The sequence below is a fragment of the Miscanthus floridulus genome, chromosome 14 (genome assembly GCF_019320115.1).
Source record: "Miscanthus floridulus cultivar M001 chromosome 14, ASM1932011v1, whole genome shotgun sequence".
Taxonomy (NCBI): Eukaryota; Viridiplantae; Streptophyta; class Magnoliopsida; order Poales; family Poaceae; genus Miscanthus; species Miscanthus floridulus.
The window spans coordinates 82,210,598-82,226,778 of NC_089593.1; the positions used below are offsets into that span (position 1 = coordinate 82,210,598).

A 16,181-nucleotide genomic window follows, 5' to 3' on the forward strand; every position below is an offset into this window, starting at 1 on the left:
TGACCCCTTTTCTTTGTCCAAATCAATCATAGAGGAAGAAAGCGTTTGATTGCACCAAACTGATGATGTCGGTAGTGGAGTTGCTGCACGCGTGTGCGCTAAAAGAGAAAGAAAAAAAAAACGGGCCAGCGCACCGGACGCAAGGAACTTGCACCACAACGCGTGGCGTGGCCCGCCCAGCAGCTGCCTCGCCGCCCGTGATCTTCGCTTGAAATTGCGTGTTAGCTCCGTCGTGCCGACTGCCGACTGCCGACGCCAACGCTGCAATGCGCAACGCAAAAAAGTTCGGTCAACCTACATCTACGGAGACTTCATGGGCGTTCTTACCAGTGCAGTCACACTATCGTCAGTATCTGCCTGTTTGTCAGACTGAAGGAAAACACGATGCAAGTTCTTTGACGTGCGTGTTTATTGTTCGTTCAGTATCGCTAGCGCGTACAGCGGTGGTTTCCATGGAGGCCTCCTAGATCACGTGCGCCTTCCTCCCAACGCCGCCGGCTTCCCCCTGACCCTGCGCGGCCACCGGCGCGGACGGAGCTCGTGTGGCCCCATCGCCGCCACGGACGGAGCCCGCGCGGCCGCCCTCGCCGCCGCGGCCTCTCGCTCGCACGGCCGCCGGTGCCTACCTCTGTTGCCTCCGTCAGTGCTCATATCTCTTCTGCCCCTGTTGCCAAGCATCGAGTGCTACTGCCCCATTCTTTTCTGTTGTTCATTATTTGCAGAAATACAGTAACTGATTCTTTTTAATTTCTGTGATCAGTGCTAATTTCAGCCTTCAGTAACTGAAACTATTTAATTTCTGTGAAACTGATCAAGTGCACAGCCACTAATTTTTTGCATGCGGGCAAGAAACTGATGTGCATTATTTTTTTACTGCATCTGTAGTGCATGGATGGAGATGGCAGCATCGATCCTACCGATCTTCAAGAGCAAGAAATTATTTGCACGTTTGGAGTTCAAATTTTTAGCCCTGTCACATCGAATCTTTGATATCAATTAGAAGTATTAAACATAGGATAATTACAAAACTAATTACACAGATTGAGGCTAATTTACGAGACGAATCTATTAAGTCTAATTAGTCCATGATTTAACAACGTGGTGCTGCCGTAAACATTTGCTAATTATAGATTAATTAGGCTTAATAGATTCGTCTCGCTAATTAGTTTACTTCTTTGCAATTAGTTTTATATTTAGCTTATGTTTAGTTCTCCTAATTAGCATCAAACGTCCGATGTGACACTACTACAATTTAGCCCTGGATCCCGACACAGCCTTAATCGATCACGTAGACCTGAACGTGCAGCAGTGGCAGGAATCATCAGAGCAGGAAACAAAAGGAAAAAGGAAAAAATCAACGGAGGTTCCATCGGCTCATCCAGAAGTTGCCCGTGGCTGGAGTAGATTATTTAGGTGATCATCTAGTAGCTGAAATGCAGTCCCTTGTTGATGTTTTACAAGGTGGAAATGCAGTCTCTTTTGCAAATCTGAATTGGTGCATAGCTGCCATATTTCTCTTTGCAAATCTGAATTGGTGAACAGAATATATTTCTTGTTGATTGACTTACTCATCTTTATCTTTTTCAGGCTGCTCATGTGTGGAAAGAATTTCAGTTTGTGCCTGTCCTATATGGAGTTGCTGTGGACATAGGAGTTCGTGTGCAGAAGGACAAATAGCTGATAGTTCATCTTTATCTTCTGAATATTATCTTCAGTTAATTTACTAGTCTTTCCTTGCATGCAAGTGTGAAACTGAAGTGCATTCCACGATGCGGTGATCCACTTTTCAAATACAATGCATCAAGAAAGGCTACATAATGTTTGGCACAGTTGATCCTTGTTTCTTTGTGTTGCATACAAATGCTCATTAAATTTTTTTCTCCATGGAAACTACTTGTACAAACTTTCATCGGGAAGGATAGTTCCTAGTGGAGGAGTCATGAAGCTATAGAAACTATGGTGGCTTTTAGCATTGGGAGTGCCCTTATTTGGTACGAATAACTTTACCTTTCCTATAAAGTTGATCATCTTCTAAAAATAATTTGACTTAAGGGTGATTCTAGGTAGTACTTCGATTCTTTAACAAACAAGGGTTTGGTTGGTCACACCATTCACTTAGCGTAGCATGTGTTTGATTTGGGTACATGATTGGATGGATTCAGTCCGATTTTCAAGGATTGAACCGTCCATGCTCTTTGTTTGGGTGAGGGGACGGAATGATCCCTATTTTTGTTTGGCTTAGAGACATAAAAATTTGAATAACATACCGGACCTGTGGGATCTCTCCATCAGCCTCTTTTATTTATTTTTTCTTCTTTCCTTCTCCCTCTTCTGTTCTTTCACCCGTCACGAGACCATGACCATCGCCGTTGCCACCATGCTTGCCTTCGCACCCGGTGCACAACCACCGCAGCTATCGCCGTCGCCATCGCCTTACCCAGTGCGGGGCTGGCCCTCGCCTTCGTGCCCGGTGCATGACCGACGCCATCCTCACCTCCACGCCTGGTGCTGGGCTCACCGATCACCACCTCAGCTAGCGTCGCCCCTTCATCCAAGCGTTGCCACACCTCAGCACTCAACTCCGAGGGATAACAAGAGACTCGCTCCTCCACCCAAGCGTTGCCGCCCCTCGGCTGTCGATTCTGAGGGATAACAAGAGACAGCATCTAAAAGGTGTATTCTCTTCAGGGACCGTCCCGTCCCGTCCCCTAAACATCGCAAAAACCGGGTTCATTCCACCACACAATCCCTAATTACAGTTCCCACCGGGACCAAGCGCGGAGGAAACAAAGCCTCAGCACAGCTCGCGACTGCCATCAAAATTCAAAACAAAGGAATGGCGTTCCTTCAAAATTACTACTACCTCCGTGGCTCCGTTCAGAAAGGATGCAGTAGTAGTTGGGACAAACTCCAACCATAACCCTCCTGGTAACGGAACAAGTGAATAGCGAGTACCAGTTCAAGTAACTCAACCACTAATTATTCATATAATATAATCTTCTAAATTCTAACCAATACGTCTACATTACCCGTGACACAGCTCATGATACAGATACAGGCTGTCAAAACAAATACTCAAAATTCTCTGCCATGTGCACACCGGTTCAAAGCGACAAAGGTTCTGCACGAGCAGGCGTCAAGAGATTCCCCTTACTTCTGCTGACCAGCCTCAACTGGCTCTGACTCGACCACTTCAGCTTCAAGCGGCTCATCTGACATCACAGGCGCGGCATGCTGCGGGATTGGGTTGTCAGGTTGCGCCTGCGACTGTGAGGACCATTTACCAGCGATGGCAGAGGTCATCATCTCATAGATCTTCCCACTGAGCTCCGCTGGGTTGTCAGGCTGCAACACAAGGCAGAAATGAGGTAATGTGGAATGTGGCAAGGTAAATGTAGCCATGCAGTGACAGATTCAGAACCAGGTATTAAGAACTTGCACAACTAGTCAAGATAATGAGTTGCTCATATCCCTTCCAGTTCATAACCACAATCAAAGAGAACAAACGACATGTGTGTCCAGTATACAGGACATAACAAGATAATGCTGGTTGCTGGGGTCAATCCAAAAAAACATGTGGTACTCTAATTGGTAATAGAAACATAAAGGGCAAGGGAGGTACCAAACCGCCAGCACTGGTATAATTGATGATCATAGCTGTTCTTATCTAGTTTAGCCCTCCAAAAGAACTCTAATGCAATATGCAAACTTAACACATTCAAATTTCTTTTTTGAAGAACACTCCATATTTCAGTTGTAAGGCTGGGAAGTGGTAGTTTTAGGTGTGAATAATTTATTTTTGCCTCATCCTATCTGATAGATCAAAGGTCGTAAACATTTCCTATGCTGAATCTTGGTTTCATTTTATATGAACAGGTCTACTGTCTCTATGTTTCAAAATCAAAATTAAACACAGCAAAAGCAAGGTTCAGTATGGACCACATGGTTATCCTTGACAATCTCTATGAGACAGAAAGTTAACATGAAACTGTACCCACCGAAAAGCCACTTGAAATCATAGCAGTTTCAAAGAGAACATCCAGAGCCTTTAGAGCTTCAGGATCATCAGGGTTATTCCTGCATGCCGCCTGCATTCCAAGGAAAAAATTCATTAGAACCAGAAAAAGTGTTTGTGGCCTAAAAATAACAAAATTACCACAATGCGTAAACAAAAAAAATTATCAAGATATAAAGCAACTTTTAGAACTACAAATTTTCCCTCTGATCAAAGTTGGCTGTAGCTGCAGCAGCTGCTGTTAATCACCAGAAGTTTTTCTTTTGCTATTGTGCTAGCTAGCTGATACTATCTTGCAGCAGCAGCCTCACTGCAGCAAAAACCACAGCCGATAGGGCCCTTTGACTATAGTTTGCCAGCATAAAGTCCTTATCTACCAGCCTAGATATTAGAAAGTGAAAGAGACAACAGCAGGTTGAGAACTTACATTCAAGGCCTTGATTATCTCATGCTCTGGGTTTATTTCAAAAACCTTCCTTGAGCGCATGAAATCCAAAGAGGATGTATCACCCATAGACTGTGCTCTCATCAGCCTGTAACAAACAGCAAAGATTGTAAAGTTATGTAGCAACTGTCAGAGAAACCATCAAAGATTCACAATTAACAATAGACACTAACCTTTCCATATTGGCTGACCAACCAAACTTCGCTGCAACAAGTACACATGGCGATGACCTGAGACGGTTAGATATGTCAACACGTGCAACCTTGTCACCCAAGCGATTCTTTATCCAGTCACAGGTTTGGCTGAACTCCTGCTTTATCTCCTTCTCTCTTTCCTCATTGTTATCACCTGGTACATTTAGATATCACAACAATCAGAAACAAGAAATAAATCACTAAGGTAAAAGATTAGTTGTCTCAGTTCCGAAGAAATAATACGTCCTACAAACAAATAGACAAGTAATGCATTCAAGAACGAAATTTCAATCATTGATCACATTTAATATACATGTACCATGGTGATCAATATGGATGGTAATAACAAGAAAAGCGTTGCCAGAATTAAGACAGCTACATCTAAGTACTACTAGTAGTTATTAAGAGGTTCAGGACACATTTATGCGCATACCTAAGTCCAAATCTTCTTTGGTAATGTCCACAAATTTCTTATCCTTGTATGAGCTCAGATTCTGGATAGCCACTTCATCCATAGGGTCGACAAAAAGTAGAACCTACCAAAAAAAGGTAAAATAAATTATAAAGCTAGAACTAGCATCAGTTAAACTAATCTCATAAGATTCACTCCCTAGTACTCCATCCGTTCCAAATTATAAGTCGCTTTGACTTTTTTGGTACATCTATTTTGCTATGCATCTAGATAAATATTATGTCTAGATACATAGCAAAATGGATGAACCAAAAAAGTCAAAGCGACTTATAATTTGGAACGGAGGGAGTATAACCATTGCATGAATTCATATTGATGCCAACTGGGACTGAATAAAGTAGGGACACTTCTATTCTTCATAGGGTTCTTCCAATGACATGCAGACCTTAAACACTAGCAAGAGGACGCACAAAAGAAAAAGCGACATTGACACTGCAAAGCAAAAATAATAAATTGCCTATAACATGGTACAAAGCCTTGTTGCAATATCGTGCAGCCACAGCAGCAGCACGTCCGAAGTGGCCAGAGGATGGCAAGTACATGTCCTTAGATGCCCATTCAATTTCAATAGTAAGGTTTGTCATAATTATCTCTTTAGATCATGTTATTGTACTCGGTCTATTTAAAGGTGAATGAAGATAATTGAAAATTTTCAAGATTCCATGTCCTCTGCAGAACCCCTTCTTTCTTCCAGCTACCTTTCCACTGGCTTCTGTCCACACGTTCCCAAAGTGAACTAAGGTTGAAAACAAAGATGTCCCAACTCATGAAAATTAACAAGACCAGTGGCTCAGGTCCCAAAATCCACTCCAACCATTCAAGGAAAAAATTGGCATGAGTGGTATGGATTCAATACCATAATAATAAAAGTATAAAACATTTAAGTGTATAACTGAACCATCTAAACAAAAGAATAGTCTTTAAGGTATCGTTATTTCTCACCTCATAGTCTTTTTCTGTTAGTCTCTCTAAGAAAGGAGCATTTTTGGCACTGCTCAGACTGTCTGCAGCAATGAAGTAAATGTCCTTCTGCTCAGGTTTCATGTTTTCCACATATTCATCCAAGCTAATTAATTCATCGTTGCTTTGAGAAGAGGAGAAGCGCAACAAAGGAGCAATTCTCTTGTGATTTTCCTTATCTTCCATGGCACCCAGCTTTAAAAATTTTCCATAGTTCTCCCAGAACCTTTCATAATCCTACAATGATTTTTTGATGAGCAAACTGAGAAAAGGGTGGCTAATTGAAGTGAACATACCCCCACGAGGAAATGTGGAAGCTTACATCTCTGTTTTCACTGCAAGAAATGCCAAGTATCATATCAAAGGCTTTCCGCACCAGCCTCTTTCTCATTATACGAACCTATGGAAAATGGCAAAAGGGGTGGCACAAACTCGTCAGATCAATATTTTAATAAAGTGACAGAGAGGAAGTCAAGCAACTTACAATTCGACTTTCTTGAAGAATCTCACGAGAAACATTCAATGGAAGGTCATTTGAGTCAACAACACCCTTCACAAAGCTCAAATATCTTGGGAACTGACCAGAATCACAATTCTCAATTATCAGATACCAGATTTACTTGGTACTAAATTTGATACAAACCATGAAGAATGATTAATGTGTGAAGAACATACCAATTCTCCATCAAAGTCATCTGATATGAATACACGCTTAACATACAGTCTGATATTCTTGGTCTTCCTACTATCAGTTATGTCATCCTTCCTTGTAGCAGGAACAAAGAGAATTGACCTGAATTCTACCTCACCCTGTGTCAAATAGATCAAGTATTATCACTTGCATGTGAAGATGTTCTTTGCGATCATATAAATGGACTGTAGCACATTTCAATCAATGTAAGACTAAATCATAGTTGCCACTTTATATAGATCTAAATAGCTGGCCACTATGCTAATCTTATCTTAATACTGAAAGATCATGAATCAGTGAAGGTTGTTAACCATTGAAAACAGATGTGAAAAAACTACATTAAGTCTGTTGGTGTTCAAAAAGAAGATCAAATCAAACTGACAAAAAAGAGGTTGAGTGTCAGAATTACAGTGTCAATATCATCTTCAAGAATGAATATAAAATGCATGCTGGATCAATCCATGCTATCCTCACTAAAGACAACTTGAGCAAACGAAAATGGAAGGGTAATACATCTTGTGCTTTCTGTACTGAAAATGAAACTGGTTATCACTTATTTTTTTGAATGCCCCATGGCCAAGTATGTGTGGAGCTTACTGGCTTATTCTTTGGGGTCTGACTGTAGACCAAATAGTATGGATCAGTTTTGGCTCTGGATACATAAGATTCTTCCTCAGGCCCCCAATCTTCATGCAGTTGGGTTGGCTGCTGTTATCTGGCCAATTTGGCGTCCAAGAAATGCGGTGTGCTTTGGTAAGAAGTGGGTAAAATCTCCTATTGAGATTGTTTGTTTAATCTGTTCCTTCCTGACGTATTGGACAGGTTTGCTCAAGGAAGACCTGAAGGACCAAGTGATCCAGGGAGCGGAGGTGGTGAAATCGGCGGCACTCTTCTTCCACAAGCAAGACCTGCAGGCGCGCTCGCAGGAGGAGCGTCAGTTGGTGCCATTCGCTGGTTAAGGCTCAAGACTGCTGGGGTTGATGAGCGCCTCTTTTGTTGCTGGTCTTTGCGATGTTTGGAGCACCTTGACGTACTCTTCAGTTCTATGTTGCCGTTGTTATGTACTGTTGGTAGTGGCACAGTGGCTGCGCATTCAGGCATATGTTCCCTGGGCGATCATGTGCTTGAATGGTTTCTTTGTCGTTTACGTCAATCATGTGGTTCTGGACAGACTCTTGTAATTTCGTTGCCTTGGTAATGAAATTCGGTTTTACCGGTGTGTAAAAAAAATGCTGGATCAATCCATGCTACAGAAACAACCTTCAGTATTTTTTTTCAGATTCTTATGTTTTGAATACTTTTTGTGTTAGATGTACCCATCAGAGATTGTATCCTCCGTTACATTAAACTTTGGTTAGAAGTTACAGAGTACAAGGGCCTGTTCGGCAGAGCTTCTAGAGCAGCTTCCAGGCTGAATCTAGTAGGAGCTCTGCCAAACAGTTTTTTTACTGAGAAGTGATTCTATACTGATTCTAATGGGCCTGTTCGGCAGAGCTCCCAGAGCAGCTTCTGGGCTGAATCCAGTAGGAGCTATGCCAAACAGTTTTTTTACTGAGAAGTGATTCTATGCTGATTTTGTGAAGTGATTCTCTAAAATGAGCAGGGGCTCTACCAAACAGGCCCAACTCAAGGAAAGGAAACATGTCCATGACCAAATTTGCAGTGTACAAATCATTTGAACCATATATACTGTGAGATCTAAACCAGCCATCGCAGTAATAACCATTGAATCACCAAAACAAAGAAACAGCAGACAACCAATATAAATGCAAAGACATATACCTCTGTAGTGAAGTGTGAGGAGGCCAAAGGATCCAAGTACTCATTGAAGGTTTTCTTGTAAAATTCATTGTACTCCTCAGTTGAAACCTCTTTAGGGTTCCGAAGCTGCAAACAGCACAAAAAGGTACCATAAGGTTCAACCCTTTTTTTTTTCTCCAAAACACAGTATTGATGCTGCAGACACTCACATAAACAAACGCACGCACGCAAACTCACCACATAAGCCTCAGACATTGATATTTTCAAAAATACATGCTTAGAAAATCATGATAATATCAGCAAACAGAACAGAAATTGATCTTACCCAAATAGGTTGTGTCTCATTTGCAAGCTCCCAATCCCAATACTTCTCAACAACGGTTTTGGTCTTTTTCTTAGGCTGCATACAGAGAGACATTAACTCTCAACCAGTAACAAAGCGGTACACAATTTTGTCCCCAGTAAAGCAGTGCAAAACCAAGAGTTACAGATGCTTATAAGTTTACCTCAGTTTTGGTATCATCATCACCTTCTTTTTTGGCTTCCACTGGATCCTCGTCAACCTCCACCTTAATGATCAATGGATGCTTCACGTAAGTGATATATTGGCATAAAATAAACAGAAATGAAAAAGGTTATTCACCTCTTTTGTGAAGCCTTTCTCTTGCCACGTGTAAATGGGAAAGGAAACAAACTGAGAGTAATTCTTTAGAAGTTTTTGAATCCTCTCAGGGTGAGCAAAGCCCTTATCATCACGCTGGAAATAACAAATATGACAATGATAATATGGCAAATGACAAGAAATTAGATCACATGTGAATAAGCACATTCATACCTTGAGATAGAGAGTAAGGCGAGTTCCCCTAGGAATGAGCTTCTCCGGGTCTTTTTCCTCTCTAATGGTATAAGAACCAGAATCTGCTTGTCCTTCCCAAACATATTGTTTGTCAGATTTTGGGCTCTTTGTTGACACAACCACCTATTGCACAGAAGAGAAGGTATTCACTTAATACTTACAAGTTCTGGAGATTCATAGGATAGGACAGCAGGAAAGTCGAAACACTTATAAGAGTAAGAGAACATGACCAAAAGAATTTTAGCTCATTAATATCAATAGCGCGTATAAAGATAAATCACGGTAACAGTATACCTTCTCCGAAACAAGAAATGAAGAATAGAAACCAACACCAAATTGGCCAATCAAGTTGCTGTCCATGCCAGCTTCTTGACTCTCCTGTTGTAAAATAGACATTAAATAATATGCAAATGGCAGGATTCCAGATATAGACAAATTAAAAACAGAGGACACCATCCTCAGCAACATCACACCTTCAATGCCTTCAGGAACTTGGCAGTTCCACTGCTTGCAATAGTCCCAAGAGAATCAATAAGCTCTTGTTTCGTCATACCAATCCCAGAATCACTGAAGATGAAGCAAATGTAGGTGAGAATGAAAATCACTTTCCATTAAAAAGTATGGTAAGTAAATGGCCTGCTACAAGTAACTAATACTTACGTAATTGTTATTATTCCATTATCCTTGTCTGTTTGGATGCGAATGTCAAGTTGGGGACCATCCTTGAGAAGCTCAGGATCCGTGACACTCAGATAACGCAACTTATCAAGTGCATCGCTAGCATTGCTGTAAGCACAAACAAGAGGAAATGAAACAGCAAACTAAGTCAGGGATTAAAAAAAACATGATGTAGTCATTACATAACATTTTCACAAGTTTCAACCAAATAGATTGACCAGGAACAGGGCGTTCTATAAATAGATTACAATAACTGAAATAGATTGTGTCCATAACTGTGACCCACCTGACCAATTCTCGAAGGAAAACTTCCTTGTTACTATACAAGCTGTGCACGATCAAATCCATGAGCCTGTTGACCTACATAGAACATTGTGGAAACACCATGACATCTTGTAACCAAACCTAAGCAGAAGATAGCACAAAGTTAGACCAATTCACCCTGTCAGTACCTCAGCCTGGTACTCGTGCTTCTCAGCCGGCAGGTCCGTGGAGTCAACTGCTGCCGCACTCGATTCATAGCGTCTCCCAATAAGGGCACCATCCATCAGCTTGAGGGACACAACATTGCTTGTTCCCGCAACCTTGGGCGCCGCAAGCACTGAGAGAAGCCTCTTCTGCTGCTGCTGAACCCCAGGCGCTCCATTGCTCACCTGAGATCGCACGACATAACAGATATACAACCTATTTACAGGTGACGGGACTCAATTCGCACCATTAATTAGAAGAATAATCACAGTTTCCTCTAAGGGACCGTTTGGATCCCTTCATTTTGGAGGAATTGAAATCTATTTAATGGATTAGGCTATTTGGCTTGGAATTTGACATTCCATAATATTCCCAAGCTCATAAATAAGCCTATCTCAAATTCATAGGGTGGGGGATGGAAATGGATTCTATAGATCACTATGCTATAATTCTACTCTCCAACTTATAGCACACTCTTCAACTCACTTCCCTACAATAGAAATGCAACATATAAGTATGTCCCTTGCATGCCTAACAATAAATATACAAATATATTCCATATACAACTATATTAGCTTAATTAATCTATGTATAAATTGTAATTATTAGAATGAATTCAATTCCAAGGATCCAAACGAGCCCTAATATAATTTGTAAATTTCCACAGTAGTTACCCAATTTAGTAAAAGGCAATCAACAGAGGCAAATGTAAATGAAACAAGGAACGCAATCGAATCAACAACCTTCCCCTAAACCCAAGCATCAAGACCAAATCAATGTACACCGCCCAGATTGATGCGTGTACGGACCTAATAACATGGCTAATCGCCACAAACAAAGAAAGCAAAACGGATGGCCGGCCACACTTACGGGGCGGGGCGGGACTGAGGCGGCAGCGGCGTCGGCGGCGACGGCGGAGGCAGCGCCGGCAGCCACGCGGCTGCGGGCGGCGGCGGCGGCGGCACTGAGGGATCGCCTAGAGGCCCCGATCATCTTCCGCGCTTCTTAAACCACGCAAAGGGCGAGGCTGCGGGAACACGCGGGGGCTCGTGCGGGGCAGCGGCGGAGATGACGATTGACGATGCCGCGAGGGTTTTGGAGGGGGTGTAGGGTTTTGGCCTTTTGGGGGAGCGAAGGAGAGAGGAAGGCGTATAAATGGCGTGCGCCTTGTGGGGCAAGAAGATGGGAGGAGGTTTAGTCGCTGGCAATTCGGGCCTACCGATTAGGTCGGGTTGTCAGTGGGTGAGTAGTAGAATGGAGGATTGAATTGGTGGTGGATTTAGCATTTAGCAGTTTGTGGAGAAGGTTCTGGAGCCTCAGGCTGCGAGAAATGCTGCGACCACTAGCAGGTGTACGTAGCAGGAATTGACATGTGGGTCCGTCGGGAGGTTTAGATGGGGTGTGGCCCACAGGTCAGTAAAGTAAGTCGTGCACGTGTTGCTGCTCTTGATGGCGGGTTGCTCCTGTAGAAGGCGCTGGATGGGAACGCCGTTCGCAAGGGTTGGCGATGAGCCGTTGGCCCATGTGCTAGAAAGCTGTGAGTTGATGCCACGCTTTGGCTGATGTTTTAGCGTAGAAGTTTTTTTTTTTTTTTTTTGAAATTCAGCGTAGAAGTTTCTGGACACCGCTTAGATTGCTGGGATGCTCCGCGTTCAGGAGAATTAATAGTACTATCTAGTAACAACATTATAATGCTTTGTCACGGAACTTGAGAGAGAAAGATAGACAAACATAAGTGTGAATATGACAAAGAGTAACAACTATTTTACCGGTCCACTAAAAGACTACTGAAAAAACTTATCACAGTTTAGTTTAAAAATAGTACTGGAGAAAAATAAAAGAATATGTATAAAAGTGACATTATTTCGGTTGTCATTTCCTTTCGTCGGAAATAGCACTATATACATACTTCCGAAGAGTAGGGAAATTGGAACCCATATAGGCCTTGTTCGTATAGAGGGATTCTGGAGGAATTTGTGAGAGAAAAACACTGTTTCGGATGAAAAAAGAAGTGGATCAAGCTGGGTTCAAGGGCACGCAAACGGGGCCGTATTGGCCTGTGCCAGGTTACCGAGTACCACTTCCTTGGTTCCAAGTTATGGTCATGTTCGGCTTACCCTATATTCGGCTTGTTCGACTTCTTTTTTCAGCCGAAATAATATTTTTCTCTCACAACAATTCAGCCGGAACAGTGTTTTTCAGCCAGTTTCAGCCAAGTTTCAGAGCAGCGAATGTGGCATATAAGTCGCTTTGACTTTTTTGGTTCATCCATTTTGCTATGTATCTAGACATATTATTATATCTAGATGCATAGCAAAATAAATATACTAAAAAAAGTCAAAGTAACTTATATTTTAGAACGAAGGGAGTACTTTCGAGTTAGAAATTGTTGAATAATCTATTGCTTTCTTGTGAGAACACACAACAGGGGAAGGCGGCGCCGAAAAGGCTCCCTGCTGTGGTACTGTAGCCGCTGCAGGGGCAGGCGTTGAACGACTCACCTGCCACACTGTAGCCACAGCAGGAGCAGGCGCCAGAGTCAGCCCTGTTGTGTTATATGTCACTGTAGCAGCATGACAGTTGTACTAGGACTAGATGAATAGAGTTGTATATATAGTTTGCCACTGCAACTCAGTAAAGAGAGAGTTCAAATTTGCCATCTCCTATGCAGGGCTCTGGCCAACGCTGATGTCTCTATTGTGTGTGTATGTTCTGTTCTTCCTCTCTTCTTCTACCTCTAGCCATAGTGTATGGTCGGACAATATCTATCGTGCTCGGTCGTGGTCACCAAGACTGGTGAGTGATCGACTCACCTGAGCCGATGATCTTGTGGGCTAACAAGTGGTATCGGAGTCGTACAAGCGTCGTCATCAGACTAACCGTTGGCGATGACGAACGGTTCAGAAATGGATGATAGGAGTGGCACTACTGTGGCTGCCCAACCACGATAGGAGGTCGTTGTTCGTACGGTGTGAGAGATCAGTGGCAACAGTTGGCCGACACTGACTCACACCAACTATGGAGAGTGGTCGGTGACCATAAAGGTTAAGCTCAGAGCCCGACGACTCTGGAATACTATTGACAAGGGCACCAAAAATGAAGAAGATGACATATCAGCATTGGAGGCTATCCTCGCTGTTGTATCAGTGGAGTATAGGGAGCCGTTGGGGGCGAAGAGCTCTGCTAAGGAGACGTGGGAGGCTATTGCGGTGATACGCGTCGGTTCTGACCGTGCAAAGAAGGCGATGACCTAGCTTCTGAAGCAGGAGTACGTCAACCTCAAATTCAAGGATGGTGAAACGGCGGAGGATTTCTTCCTTCGCCTGCAGACACTCATTAGCAAGCTGAAGAGCCACGACGTCACCATCGACAAAGAGGAGGCAGTCTCCAAGTACCTTCACTCCATACCGATAAAGTCATCCAGATCGCTCTCTCTATAGAGATGATGCTAGACTTATCCACCCTCACCATTGAGGATGTGAAAGGCCGTTTGCGGACGGTGGGCGAGCGCTTGGAACAGGCGACAGCAACCAAGGACAGTGGCAAACTGCTGCTGACAGAGGAGGAGTGGGCTGCTCGGAGAAACTCTGGGGTAGCCTCCTCCAGCCATAGTGGCGATGGCAAGCGCTGCGGCAAGGCTTCTTCGAAGAAGAAAAAGCAGGTCGATCTCAATGCCTGTCGATGCTGCAGGAAGATGGGCCATTGGGCACGGTAGCCTCCTCCAGCCGCGGTGGCGATGGCAAGTGCTGCGGCAAGGCTTCTTTGGAGAAGAAGAAGCAGGTTGATCCCAACGCTTGTCGACGCTATGGGAAGATGGGCCATTGGGCACGTGAGTGCCCAAATCGCAAGTAGGAGAAGAAGGCTGAGACTCATCTAACGCAAGCTGATGATGATGAGGCCACTATCCTGATGGCGACGTTCTATGCACTGCACAACGTCGAAGCCGAGGAGAAGGAAGAGGTGACGACGGCGAAAGGACCTAGGAAGGCCCTAAAGGCTGTCAACCTCGATGAACCACGCACCCAAGTCTACCTCGGATGTGTGGGCGGCGAGCAAGAGTAGCGGTGGTACCTGAACTCTAGTGCCAGCAACCACATGATGGGCTCCAAGGCAGCCTTCTCTGAGCTTGACGACGATGTCACCGGTACGGTGAAGTTCGGTGATGGCTCACGGGTGGCAATCTAAGGGCGTGGCACCATCATCTTTAGGTGCCAAAACGACGAGCACCACACGCTAACAGATGTATATTATATCCCACAGCTACATTCAAGCATCATCAGCATTGGTCAGCTGGATGAGCGTGGTAGTGATGTACTGATCAAGGACGGAGTCCTCAGGATCAGGGACCAGGAACAGCAACTTCTTGCCAAGGTGAAGAGGTCCCTGAACCGGTTGTACCTGCTCGACCTAAAGGTAGAGCAGCTGGTGTGCCTGGTGGCAAGGCACACCGAGGAACCATGGCTATGGCATGCCCAGTTCAGACATCTCAGCTTCGACACGCTTGGTCGGCTAGAGAAGATGGTTCAAGGGCTACCCCACATCAAGCATGGAGGCGAGCTGTGTGACAGCTGCCTGGCCAGGAAGCAGAGGAGGCTGTCGTTCCCAAAGGCAGCCAAGTATCGCGCGATGGACGCTCTCGAGCTCATCCATGACGACCTCTATGGGCCGATCACGCTAGCCACAAACGGTGGTCGGTGGTACTTCCTCCTGCTCATGGATGATTGTAGTGGCTACATGTGGCTGAAACTCCTGACGAGCAAGGACGAAGCGACGGCGGCGATCAAGAAGTTCAAGATGCACACGAAGGCTGAGAGGGGCAAGAAGCTCCACGTGCAGAGGACTGATCGCGGCGGTGAATTCACTTCGGTGGAGTTCACTACGTACTGCACGGATCAGGGTGTGGTGCGCCACCACACCATGCCATACTCGCCACAATAGAATGGCATGGTGGAGCGATAGAACCAGACGGTGGTCAGCATGGCTCGATCTATGATGAAGGCCAAAGGCATGCCGACAAGGTTCTGGGGTGAGGCAGTGACCACAATGGTGTTCATCCTCAACCGCGCTCCCACCAAGGCCTTGAAGGGCAAGACACCATTCGAGGCTTGGTATGGATGCAAGCCGAGCGTGTCCTTCCCTCGGACATTCGTCTACATCGGCCACATTAGGAAGACGAAGCCAATCCTCACCAAGCTAGAGGATAGGAGCACACCGATGGTGTTTCTGGGCTACGCGGAGGGTACCAAGGCGTACCGGCTCTATGACCCACACAGAGACAAGGTACTTGTCTCGCATGACATCGTGTTCGACGAGAAGGCGGCTTGGGACTAGAACAGTCCAAGCACGGGGGAAGCTAGGGCTTCACCAGTGAAGGGGACCGTGACGCCTAAGAGGGAGGATAAATTAGGCAACTTAAAAATCTAACCCCTAAACTATGGCCTCTTTTTCTAACCCTAGCAAAACCTATGCAAAAGATAAACTATCTAAATATGCAACTATAGTTTTACTAGTGTGTTGCTATCTCTACCGCAAAAGGAGTAATGCAATCAATGTAAATGCGGAAGCTAAAGAGCAAGGTAGAGATATGCAAACTCCCGTCGATGACTCTGGTATTTTTACTGAGGTATTGAGAAGCGTGCAA

At 44.3% G+C, this 16,181-nt stretch overlaps 1 protein-coding gene and 1 long non-coding RNA gene across 2 annotated transcripts; one reads left to right on the forward strand and one right to left on the reverse strand.

Annotated features, from left to right (window-relative positions):
* The first annotated feature begins 267 nt into the window (after positions 1 to 267).
* Positions 268 to 2,819, forward strand: LOC136504376 (uncharacterized). Its single transcript, XR_010770866.1, has 3 exons — positions 268 to 639; positions 886 to 1,461; positions 1,588 to 2,819. It is a non-coding gene; the product is annotated as an uncharacterized lncRNA (long non-coding RNA).
* Positions 2,820 to 2,958: 139 nt separating this feature from the next.
* LOC136504375 (heat shock protein 90-6, mitochondrial-like) lies at positions 2,959 to 11,687 on the reverse strand. Its single transcript, XM_066499289.1, has 20 exons — positions 11,411 to 11,687; positions 10,525 to 10,725; positions 10,359 to 10,432; positions 10,055 to 10,180; positions 9,868 to 9,961; positions 9,689 to 9,772; positions 9,374 to 9,517; positions 9,182 to 9,295; positions 9,045 to 9,107; positions 8,864 to 8,938; positions 8,560 to 8,664; positions 6,762 to 6,896; positions 6,571 to 6,663; positions 6,409 to 6,486; positions 6,069 to 6,323; positions 5,088 to 5,190; positions 4,634 to 4,808; positions 4,443 to 4,548; positions 3,999 to 4,088; positions 2,959 to 3,345 (listed from the first exon to the last, which is right to left on the reverse strand). The coding sequence occupies exons 1-20, from the start codon at positions 11,531 to 11,533 to the stop codon at positions 3,151 to 3,153; spliced, it is 2,433 nt and encodes an 810-aa protein (XP_066355386.1). The 5' UTR covers positions 11,534 to 11,687; the 3' UTR covers positions 2,959 to 3,150.
* Between the last annotated feature and the right edge of the window lie 4,494 nt (positions 11,688 to 16,181).